The sequence below is a fragment of the Pongo pygmaeus genome, chromosome 5 (genome assembly GCF_028885625.2).
Source record: "Pongo pygmaeus isolate AG05252 chromosome 5, NHGRI_mPonPyg2-v2.0_pri, whole genome shotgun sequence".
In the NCBI taxonomy this organism is placed as follows: Eukaryota; Metazoa; Chordata; class Mammalia; order Primates; family Hominidae; genus Pongo; species Pongo pygmaeus.
This window is the reverse complement of record NC_072378.2, coordinates 99216335-99228524: the sequence shown is the minus strand read 5'-3', so window position 1 is coordinate 99228524 and position 12190 is coordinate 99216335. Positions and strand designations below refer to the sequence as shown.

The following is a 12190-nucleotide window of genomic DNA, read 5'->3' as shown; positions in this document are numbered from 1 at the left end:
TGGCGAGGAGCTGTGTTCCTTCGGAGGGGGAGAGGCACTCTGATTTTTAGAATTTTCAGCTTTTCTGCTCTGTTTTTTCCCCATCTTTGTGGTTTTATCTACCTTTGGTCTTTGATGATGGTGACGTACAGATGGGTTTTGGTGTGGATGTCCTTTCTGTTTGTTAGTTTTCCTTCTAACAGGACCCTCAGCTGCAGGTCCGTTGGAGTTTGCTGGAGGTCCACTCCAGACCCTGTTTGCCTGGGTATCAGCAGCGGAGGCTGCAGAACAGCGAATATTGCTGAATAGCAAATGTTGCTACCTGATCGTTCCTCTGGAAGCTTCGTCTCAGAGGGGTACCCAGCCATGTGAGATGTCAGTCTGCCCCTACTGGGGGGTGCCTCCCAGTTAGGCTACTCAGAGGTCAGGAACCCACTTCAGGAGGCAGTCTGTCCGTTCTCAGATCTCAAACTCTGTGCTGCGAGAACCACTACTCTCTTCAAAGCTGTCAGACAGGGACATTTAAGTCTGCAGGAGTTTCTGCTGCCTTTTGTTCAGCTGTGCCCTGACCCCAGAGGTGGAGTCTACAGAGGCAGGCAGGCCTCCTTGAGCTGCGGTGGGGTCCACCGAGTTCGAGCTTCCCGGCCAGCCATTTTGTTTACCAACTATTAGTATTATATATATAGTAGGACAGTTTGTTTCCAAAAAAAGTACTATATAAATTCAGCAGAGTGGAACTTGTTGGCTAATGTTATTTTTCCTGATTTTGAAGATAAAAAAAATTGAGGCAAGACACTTTGTATAACTTACTCATCTTCTTCCCCTGAATAACTAAAACTGAGTATCAGTTACTCGTGATAGTCTTTTCTTTATTTTTTGTCTTGACCCTTCAGCCAAGGTATAGGAAAAGAAAAATGTACTTCAAGCTGTCAGCTGTGTGGTAACTTTAGTGAAACATTTCAGGTAGCTTAAAATGTTTTATTAGTTGATTCCCCCCTTCCCAAACTTAGGTTATTTTATTTCCCTAATTTTCTTCCAGATCTATGGCAGCCAAGCAACACTGTGTCGTAATAGTTTATAGTTTACTTTTGTTACTTTTTAATTTGTTTAAAAAATAGATACATTTTCAGTGTTTAAAAATGAACAAGTATGGAAAGGCTTATACAGTAACTGAAAAGTCTCCTTTGGGAAGCCAAGGTGGGAGGATTGCTTGAGGTCAGGAGTTCAAGACCAGCCTAAGCAACATGGCGAGACTTTGTCTCTACAAAAAATTTAAAAATTAGCCAGGTATGGTGGTACATGCTTGTAGTAGTAACTACATGGGAGGCTGAGGTGGGAGGATCACTTGAGCCCGAGAGTTTGAGGCTGCAGTGAGCTGTGATTGTGCCACTGCACTCCAGCCTGGGCAACAGAGCAAGACTCTGTCTCTAAAAGAGATTTTTTTTTTTTTTTAAAGAAAAAAGTCTCCCTCATAGCCCTGTTCTACAAAAGTCCTATTTCCTTCCCCACAAATAGCTTCTGTTACACTGTTGTTAGTTTCTTGTGTGAAGATTTACTTTTAAAATAGAACTATTTTTTAGTATATCTTCTAGTGATCTTAGTTTCAGTAGGCTTAGGAAATGGATCTGAGAGAAATGGTATTTAATAACTATGATATGTTTAAGAATTATTGGCATTTATTTTCAATGAGGTTACAAGACTCTTTTCTTTGAAAACACTGTCAACTTACAGAGTCAACTAATTCATGACCGAAAATGTATTAGAAAATTGTCATCTGGAGAAACTGTTGTCACATACCAGAAAAATGAAAACCTTGAAATGAATGGGGATTCTTTAATGTTTGCCAGCCTCATGAATTCTGAGTCACGTCTGAATGAAAGCCCTACTGATGACAGTGAAAAAGAAGCCAGCCATTCTGAAAGCAATGTTGATGCTGACAGTGAGCCTTCAGAATCTGAAAGTGCTTCAAAGCAGACTGGGCTGTTCAGATCCAGTAGTGGATCCAGTGTGCACCCAGATGGACCCCTTTACCGTCTGTCAGCAGGTGAACTGCTGTACACCAAGGAGACTGACAGTGGTGATAAGGAAATGGCTGAAGCTATTTCTGAACTTCGTTTGAGCAGCACTGTAACTGGAGATCAAGATTTTGACAGAGAAAATCAGCCACTAAATATTTCAAATAATTTATGTTTTTTAGAGGGGAAGCATTTGAGGTCTCATAGTCCCCAAAATGCTTTTCAGACCCTTTCTCAGAGCTATATAACTACTTCTAAAGAATGTTCAATTCAGTCCTGTCTCTACCAGTTTACATCTATGGAATTACTAATGGGGAATAATAAGCTTCTATGTGAGAATTGTACTAAAAACAAACAGAAGTACCAAGAAGAAACCAGTTTTGCAGGTAACTATTTTTTTAATTAAATAATTATTGATCTCCTGATAGTGTCTAGTGAGTTACAAATTTCACTGAGAATTTTACTGAGAATCTTGTCTCTATACTTGTGTTACTTAGGCACAGAGATTGTTTCATTCATATTTGTACCTGAGCACTTACAATACTGGGCAGAACAGATTTTCAATAGTTTTTTTGTTTAAATAAATTGAAGAGCAGAAGTATACAACTCTGCCTTGAAAATGCAAACCCATATAATCTTATTTGAGGGAACTCCCTATCTGAAATCTATCCAGAAGAAATATCCCTACAACTTTTTTTTTTTTTTTTTGGGAGATGGAGTCTCACTCTGTTGCCCAGGCTGGAGTACAGTGGCGCGATCTCGGCTCACTGCAACTTCCACCTCCTGAGTTTAAGCAATTATTCTGCCTCAGCCTCCTGAGTAGCTGAGATTACAGGTGCCTGCCACCATGCCCAGCAATTTTTGTCTTTTTAGTAGAGATGGAGTTTTACCATCTTGGCCAGGCTGGTCTTGAATGCCTGATCTCATGATCCACCCGCCTTGGCCTCCCAAAGTGCTGAGATTACAGGTGTGAGCCACCATGCCCGGCCTCCCTAAAACTTCTAATTGTATCACTGGTAAGATAAATGATGAGGCTAATGTGTTTCACAGATCCTATCAATCTGTTGTAAACTCAACGTAAGATAAATTTTGAAGATTTTAAATAGTAGCATATCATAAAGCTAGTGCTATAATTACCATGATTGTTGGTCAGAGAAAAGTGGAGAAGGGGAAAATAAGAAATTTTCAGTTCATCTTTATCCTTGAATAAATGGAAAGAACACTCTGATTCTTAGTGACTACTTGTTTTAAAATGTAGGCTTTATTATTCAGGTATGGTGAGGCTAAAAGATCAGGAGATAATTGCCACTGAAGAAATAGTGTGTTATTCATAGTTCCCAAGAAGTGGGGGCCCACCATGCTGCACAGGCCCACAGGGAAGCACCAGCGTCAGTCAGGAGGTGGGGGAGTGAGGGGAAAACATGGGCAGGAGCCTTTGGTGTGATTTCTAAAGGAAGAAATGGGTAAGGCAGGCTAAGCAGGCTTAGGATTGGCTAGTTTGAATAATAGTAGTGGGCTCTGGGATATAGGAGCTGTCTCTAGTTATCAGGTGCCTGGTCCTAGAGTGATTACAGCAAGTAGATAGTGTTCCAGAGTGTAAGAGCCCAGTGAAGGAGGTTGTTGGGGTATGTGCTCTGGGCTCTGGATTGGTTTGCATATGAAAGGCATGCATACCCAAGTTGTTTACTATCTCTAGGAATTAGCCCTGGGAGGGGTTGTCCCTCCAATGTTAACCAGACCCTAGATGTCAAAACATCAGAATAAAGACATACTTAATACACTAGTAATAAAGAAATGGGAGAAGGAAGAAATACCTATATGCAATTGGCAATGTTCAAATACTAACATAAATTTTAGGAATTTAGAAATTGGGGCTGGGCGCAGTGGCTTACACCTGTAATCCCAACACTTTGGGAGGCCAAGGCATGAGGATTGCTTGTAGCCAGGAGTTCAAGACCAGTCTGAGGAACATAGTGAGATCCATGTCTACAAAAAAATGTTTAAAAAATTAGCCAGGTGGGGTGGCATGCACCTGTAGTCCCAGCTATTTGGGAGGCTGAGGTGGGAGGATTGCTTGTGCCTGGGAGGTCAAGGCTGCAGTGAGCCATGACCACCTCACTGCACTTCAGCCTGGGTAACAGCAATCTCCAAAAAAAAAAAAATTTAGACATCTAGAAATCTTTTTAAACCCAAATTCTTCAACTACATGTGCTTCTGGTGATTTTTGGCTGGAGGGCATTGACAGAAATTAATTCTAGTCCATCTGCTTTCTACCTTCCAAAATTTTGTTTCAAGCGTTAACCTCTCCTATTCTTTGTTCTTATTAACTGCGTGCCTTAAAAAAAAAATTCCTTTACTTTCATTTTAGCAGAGTTTTAGGAAGGAGTAAAGACTGCCCTTTCATCAGAAGTCTAATTTCTTTAACATTTTTAAAAATGTGGTATGATGCCTCTGTATAAATTTTTATTATATGGTAGATAATGTATAAAATGGAATTTTATAAATAAGTTTATTGTATTTTATGTAGAAAAGAAAGTAGAAGGAGTTTATACTAATGCCAGGAAGCAATTGCTCATTTCTGCTGTTCCAGCTGTCCTAATTCTCCATCTGAAAAGATTTCATCAGGTAAGTTTCTTCAGTAGCACCATAATTTTCATCATGTGTTTTACAGAGCTTTAAGTCCTATAGAATATTGTCAAGGGTTAGACAATAACCAGTAACTTACTGCATTTTAAAATGTGTCATGTGAGATTTACTGCTCATCTAGCCATAATAGTTTATAAGACTTTCCTGATTAAAATTGTTTAATTCACAATATTTGAAAATTTAGGCAGCAGGAACCTAAATGGTATCTCTGTGTATGTTTGTGTGGTAATAGAAAATAAGTTTTGTGGCCAGGCATGGTGGCTCCCTTGGCCTTTGGGAGGCCGAGGTGGGCAGATCACCTGAGGTCAGGAGTTCGAGACCAGATGGAGATAAGAGTCTTGCTCTGTCACCCAGGCTGGAGTGCAGTGGCACAATCTCAGCTCACTGCAACCTCCACTTCCTGGGTTTAAGCAATTCTCCTGCCTCAGCCTCCCAAATAGCTGGGATTACAAGTGCCCACCACCACACTGGCTAATATTTGTATTTTTAGTAGAAATAGGATTTCACCATGTTGGCCAGGCTGGTTTCAAACTCCTGACCTCAAGTGATCCACCTGCCTGGGCCTCCCAAAGTGCTGGGATTACAGGCGTGCGCCACCGCGCCCAGCCCATACAATTTTCAAATAAAAATTTTAATTGTATAAAACAAATCATCAAGAAAACAAGGAGAAAACTTAAATGATTTTTTTGGGAGGGTAGGGGAGAGAATCTCCCTCTGTTGCCAGGCTGGAGTACAGTGGCACAATCTCGGCTCCCTGCAACCTCCAACTCCTGGGTTCAAGTGATTCTCCTGCTTCAGCCTCCCGAGTAGCTGAGATTACAGGTGTGTGCCACCACACCTAGCTAATTTTTGTATTTTTAGTAGAGATGGGGTTTCACCATGTCGGCCAGGCTGGTCTTAAACTCCTGACCTCAGGTGATCCGCCCACCTCGGCCTCCCAAAGTGCTGGGATTTTAGGCGTGAGCCACTGCACCTGGCCCTTAAATGAATATTTAACTTGACCTCTGTGTGAAAGACTTTCTAAATATAAAACCTTAAGAAGGAAATCTCAAGGAAAACTATTGATAGTTTACATATTTGCAACATTTTAGGTGGGATCCAGATGTGCAAGAAGAGATTTTTCTCCATCCTGCCATCCCTATCCACAGATTAGATTAAGTTCTGAATTCTTCCATAGCCAAGGTTATAGAAACTCAATGGAACTGAAATGACACAGAGAAGAGAAGCAGATGTATTATGCCTTGCCATATCAGAGCGCCTAATGGAAAGGGTACATCTGCAGTGATTCTGTGTGAATAAGAGAGGATAATGCCAGATTGCAGAAGCTAATTTCATGATGCACCGCAGTTATTTTATATTTGGTAGTTGCATCCCTGTTTAGAAACAACTTACAGAAATAATTCTTGCCCTTAAAGGGAAATATTTATGGACATCCATCTAGGTCCCTTTTTCTCTCAAGCTAAATGTAATGTCAGCAAAGCCACATTCTTATTCCCAGGGTTTGGGCTTTGTAGGGAGCAGAGTCCCTAAGCAATGCCTGTGTTTCTAGTTCTATAATCCCTGAACGCCTTCTCTATAGTAGCTTTAGGGCTGTATATCAGAAACATCCACAACACTTAAATGCAAATCTGAAACTGGATAGAGATCTTTGTCATAAATATGCCAAAATTTTTATATTGTAAGTATATAAACAGTCTTAAAGATCAATAAGAAAAATATCAGACCCTAATAGTAAAATGGGAAAAGAATATCAACTGACATTTCTAGAAGTACAAAGTCCAGGCAAGTATGAAAAAGGTCCATCCTTCCCAGCCAAAGAAAGGCAAAATAAAATGGCAGATTCTTTTTTCAACCTGTCCAAATTAGCAAAGATGTAGTAGTGTTGATAAGGATGAACTGAGATAGAGACATTTTCATTTACCAGCATTGGGAGTGTAAGTTGGTAACACCTGCTAGAAAGCAATTTAGTAATGAATATGAAGAACATTGAGTAATTTTTTTTTTTTTTGAGATGGAGTTTCGCTTTTGTCGCCCAGGCTGGAGTGCAATGGCGCGATCTCGGCTCACTGCAACCTCCGCCTCCTGGGTTCAAGTGATTCTCCTGCCTCAGCCTCCTGAGTAGCTGAGATTACAGGCACCCACCACCATGCCTGGCTAATTTTTGTATTTTTAGTAGAGACAGGGTTTCACCATGTCAGTCAGGCTGGTCTTGAACTCCTGACCTCAGGTGATCCACCCACCTCGGCCTCCCAAAGTGCTTGGATTACAGGCATGAGCCCCCATGCCCAGCCGAGTAATGTTTTAAACAAAACAATTTTTGAACAAAGCTAATTACTCTTGACTAAGAACCTACCACAAGGAAATAGAGATATACACAAAAATTTGTGTGTGTCCCACTCAGATCATGCCAGACGTAAGGCCTAGCTTAAATGTCCAATGTCCAGGATATCAAATTTATATTTTAATATGGAAAATGCAGTGTATCATTCCATTAAAGGGAAAAAGGGAGGAGACTGTATATGCAAATATAAGTCTAGATATTTTCCAAAAATTACCACCTAAAAAAATATTCATCTTATATTAAAGTCCTTCACACAGTCTCTCGTATGATGGGGTAATTTCTCAACAGCAAAGTACTGATTGAGGACAACACAGTAGCTGAAATGATCTCAGACAGTGCTGGTATTGGGTGCTTATAGAGGTCACCTGATGAAAAAGGCAAAGAAATTGAATGTAGATAAAATATTCCTGGGATATGACCTCATAATTTCATGTCAGCTATTTTCAAGCCTTCTAAAGAACACTTGAAAAAACAAATCAGTAAGTGGATACACTTCGGCAAAAAAATAAGGGTTTTTTGTCTTTAAAGAAAGATAAGCCATAAAAAAGCAACAGATCTACAGTAAACTTGTGATTAGTATGCAAATGAAAGATCAGTCATTGATGTCATGAAAGGTTGCCTCTTTTCGTTTTTGTCTACCCATTCATTTCAGATTTAGGTATCTTTTCATTCCAACAGAGTCCATTTCTGTTTATGGGTCTCCTCAATACCTTTGATATTTTATTAGCTAGTTTTTATTACCATTACATAATGCAAAGCATACACTTTTTAAGGTTTGCCTTTGAAAATTAGAAAAAGAGCATATTTAAGAACAGAAAAGTACAATTTTATGTATGTAATATATAGCATTTACTTTTACTGATAAAATGTTTTGAGTGTTCAGGTTGTTTGTTTGTTTTAATGAATGAATATAATTGAATTTTAGAACTGAAAAAGACCTAATAATCTCATCCTTTTGTATCTTGAATCAAGTTGACAACCAGTCACTGAGTTAGGCCTAGAACACCAATCTCTTTATTCTTTAGTTGAATATATTTAGTTGAATGATAGCATATGTGTCAGTAGCTTAGCTTTTATATTGAATTTATTTTTCCATAAGTGTTGAAAAGTCATAATGAAAGTAACTGTTCCCCCTATTGTTTGTGGTAAAAATCCCCACGTAAATGAATAATCTTTGTAGTAACAATTTATGAAACCTAATTTTTAATTTAGTCATATTAATTTTAGACTATACATTAGTCACATTTTTTATCTATGAAAAAACTAACTCCTACAATTTCTCTTTTGGTTTTAATTAACAAACACAATGTTTTATATCTAATTGTTGCATTTCAAAAATGTTTTGGTCTTTTTAAGGCTGGCTTGAGTCTTCGTAAAGTAAACAGACATGTAGATTTTCCACTTATGCTCGATTTAGCACCATTCTGTTCTGCTACTTGTAAGGTACAGTATATTAAGATATTTAATTGATTTATAAATTAATATGCTTGAAAGTATCCTATATATTACTAGACAATGCTTTTTCTAAAAAAAAAAAACCTCTTCTGAAAGGGAATTTTAATAGCCAGTGATTAAATCAGTAATATGTGGAACACTTAATACATTGAATATGATTTTTGTCCTTTGGGAGACAAAGGAAAATTGAAAAGGTAAGGCATGAGGCATGATGGTTATGAAGGTATAAGCTGTTTGTAAGTGCTACTGGAAGCTGATGGTTGCTGAGGGAAGTGAGGTTTTGTGTCCTCGCTTGTTCCTTGTGAACTGTTTAATCAGTAGTAGTTTTAACTATTTGCGGAGTTCTGTATCTTTTGCAAATCAGTGTAGAAGTGAATTGTCTTTCGTGCCACTTCATGTGTACTAGTGAGAGTAGTGTACTTGTCAGCGGAGTGTGATACTTCAAAACTGCTGCTACTTTAATAATTAGGTACAGAAAGCAGACTGGCTTATCACTGCTTATTTTACATGTAAGAATTGTGTAGATGAAGTAGATGACTTGATCTTCCTTGAAGGAAGCAGTTATGGGGTAACATATTGTCCTGTTCATGATTACTGGCTAGAAGTCTAGATTTTGTGTTATGTAATAGAATGCTTATTGAACTTAATACTTTCAGCACATTGATAATCAAAACAAAATCATCTTAAATGCAATTTTTGGTTGAATTACAATGTATCAGCTGTGGAATACCAGCACTATCTGTCAATTGTTAATATTCAGTATTCCTAGAATTTGATAATGTGGTAAATAATAATGAAATTTAACAATCTTTGTGTTAAATTTATGAAAACATATTTTTAAAAAGTACCTGTTATGGAGAATTTCCAATATACACAAAAGCAAATAGAACAGTACCATGAACTTCCAGCACCCAGCCCTAAAACCTTACATCCATGGCCAGTCCTGCCCTATCCACACACTAATTCACTTTCTTCTCCTTTATTATTTTGAAGCAAACATCAGGAATCATTTCACCCATAATATTTCACCATGTATCTCTAACAGATAAGAATTGCTCCCTCTACACTTTTTAACATAACCACAATATCATTTAATAATTCTGTCATATCACCTAGTGTTCATATTTTCAATTGTCTCATAAATGTGATTTTTAAAATGAATTAGTATCCAGATAAGGACTGGATCTGTTGTTCATTTGTGCAATTTTTAATTTTCACTTTTTGGAATTTCTTTTAAAATTTAATTTTGTTTAATAATTACATAACATATTTACATAGGTCCAAAGTCAAATGTACCTAAATAAGGTAAATTAAAAGATACCTGGCTTTTCTCCATGTCATTCTACCTGTTTGCTCCTTCCCCTTATAGGTAACCATTTTAAAAATTATGGCTTATTCTTTTATAATTTTTTTTAAATATAAGCAGACAGGCATGTATATTTTCATCTCCCCTCTTAAATAATGGTAGCTGACACTGTGTATCCTTTTTTCTGCCTTATTCTTAACATTATATCCTAGAGCTTATTCCATAGCAGCATTTAGAGATAGTCTACACTCCATTTTTCAAGCAGCATAATACTCTATTGTGTGGATGCATCATAGTTTATTCAACCAGTCCCCAATTTACAGACATTTTAATTCGTGTTTTGATATTACAGATAATCCTGCAATTAATAGTATGGTACATGTCTTTTGACATTTTGCTCATGTATTTGTGGGATCAAATCCTAGAAAAAGGATTAATGAATCCAAGAGTAATACATACACAGCTTAGCCTGATAACATGAAATATCCCTGCATAGGCCAGGCGCAGTGGTTTACGCCTGTAATCCCAGCGCTTTGGGAGGCCAAGGCAGGTGGATCACCTGAGGTCAAGAGTTTGAGATCAGCCTGTCCAACAAGGTAAAACCCTGTTTCTACTAAAAATACAAAAATTAGCTGGGCGTGGTGACAGACATCTGTAATCCCAGCTACTTGGGAAGGTGAGGCAGGAGAATTTCTTGAACCTGGGTGGCGGAGGTTGCAGTGAGCCGAGATCACGCCATTGAACTCCAGCCTGGGTGACAGAGCGAGACTCCATCTCAAGAAAAAGAGAGAGAGAAAAAAAGAAACATCCCTGCATAGGGATTGTACCCTTTGCATTCCCGTATGCAATATGTGTGAGTGCTCTTTTCCCCACAAATCGGCCAACAGAGAACCTTGTTAAGGTTTTTCAATTTTGCCAGCCTAGTAAGTATGGAAAGTATCTCAGTTTTACTATGCATTTTTCTTATGTTAAGCAGATATACATTTACTTACTTTTCCTTACAACAGTATTTAACAAATATTACTAATTTGGGTTTTTTCTTTGTTTAAAAGAATGCAAGCATGGGAGACAAAGTTCTCTACGGTCTCTATGGCATAGTGGAACACAGTGGCTCGATGAGAGAAGGCCACTACACTGCTTATGTGAAAGTGAGAACACCCTCCAGGAAATTATCAGAACATAACACTAAAAAGAAAAATGTGCCTGGTATGCCATTCTAAGTTTATTTTATTCTTAAAAACAAATGAATATGTGCTTCTTTTTCTGGGAGAGCTAAGTTATTATTTCATAGATGCCTCTAGTGGATTTGCTTGCTTGATTTTAACTTAATTGATTGATTGATTGATTGAGACAGAGTCTCAGTCATCCAAGCTGGAGTGCAGTGGCACAATCTTGGCTCACTGCAACCTCTGTCTCTTGGGTTCAAGTGATTCTTATGCCTCAGCCTCCCGAATAGCTGAGATTACAGGCACGTGCTACCACACGTGACTAATTTTTTATATTTTTAGTAGAGACGGGGTTTTGCCGTGTTGGCCAGGCTGGCCTCAAACTCCTGACCTCAAGTGATTTGCCCGCCTCAGCCTCCCAAAGTGCTGGGATTACAAGTGTGAGCCACCATGCCCAGCCTCAACTGGATTCACCTTAAATGAGAATTCCCTCTAAGAGTGCCTAGAAAATCTCAAATATTATGAAGACTGTACCCTTCTAGGTCATATGAGATGACATGGTATTTTAAGGTACTGAGTCATTGTGTATTATAGTGGAGTAGCATTTTATTTAACAATACCAAAAGTTTTTGAAGCCATATCAGATTGTCAGAAGAGTTGGAGTTGAAAATTTGCTGGCTTTGTTTATGGGCCATCCAACTAACTTTGCTTTTTTTGTTTTGTTTTTGAAATGAGGTCTCACTTTGTCACCCAGGCTGGATTGCAGTGGCACGATCTTGGCTCACTGCAACCTCTGCCTTCCGGGTTCAAGCGATTCTCCTGCCTCAGCCTCCCAAGTACCTGGGACTCCAGGCGCCTGCCACCACACCTGGCTAATGTCTGTTGTTTTTTAAATTAGAGACGGGGTTTCACCATGTTGGCCGGGTTGGTCTCAAACTCCTGACCGCAAGTGATCCACCCACCTCAGCCTCCCAAAGTGCTGAGGTTACAGGCATGAGCCACTGCGCTGGGCCAGACAGCATTATTAATTATCCCTATAATATTAATGCTTTGAAAGAATTTGTTCTAATGAGAACACATGGACACAGGGAGGGGAACATCACACACTGGGCCTGTCAGGGGACGGGGGCTAGGGGAGGGATAGCATTAGGAGAAATACCTAATGTAGATGACAGGTTGATGGGTGCAGCAAACCACCATGGCACAGGTATACCTATGTAACAAACCTGCACGTTCTACACAGGTATCCCAGAACTTAAAAATATAATTAAAAAAAAAAAAA

General features: G+C 38.8%; 1 protein-coding gene across 9 annotated transcripts in view; it reads left to right on the top strand.

Annotated features, from left to right (window-relative positions):
- The window catches only part of USP45 (ubiquitin specific peptidase 45), an 85905-nt gene that overhangs the window by 70166 nt on the left and 3549 nt on the right, over nucleotides 1–12190 (top strand). For 6 of the 9 annotated variants that reach the window (XM_054492515.2, XM_054492514.2, XM_063666444.1 and 3 more), the window contains 4 exons: nucleotides 1711–2380; nucleotides 4522–4619; nucleotides 8338–8424; nucleotides 10795–10948. In XM_054492515.2, the coding sequence (XP_054348490.1) occupies nucleotides 1711–2380; nucleotides 4522–4619; nucleotides 8338–8424; nucleotides 10795–10948 (1009 nt within the window). Of the gene's footprint in view, nucleotides 1–1710; nucleotides 2381–4521; nucleotides 4620–8337; nucleotides 8425–10794; nucleotides 10949–12190 lie in introns of those variants that run through there. The other 3 variants (XM_054492517.2, XR_010126754.1, XM_054492520.2) reach the window with 3 other exon arrangements.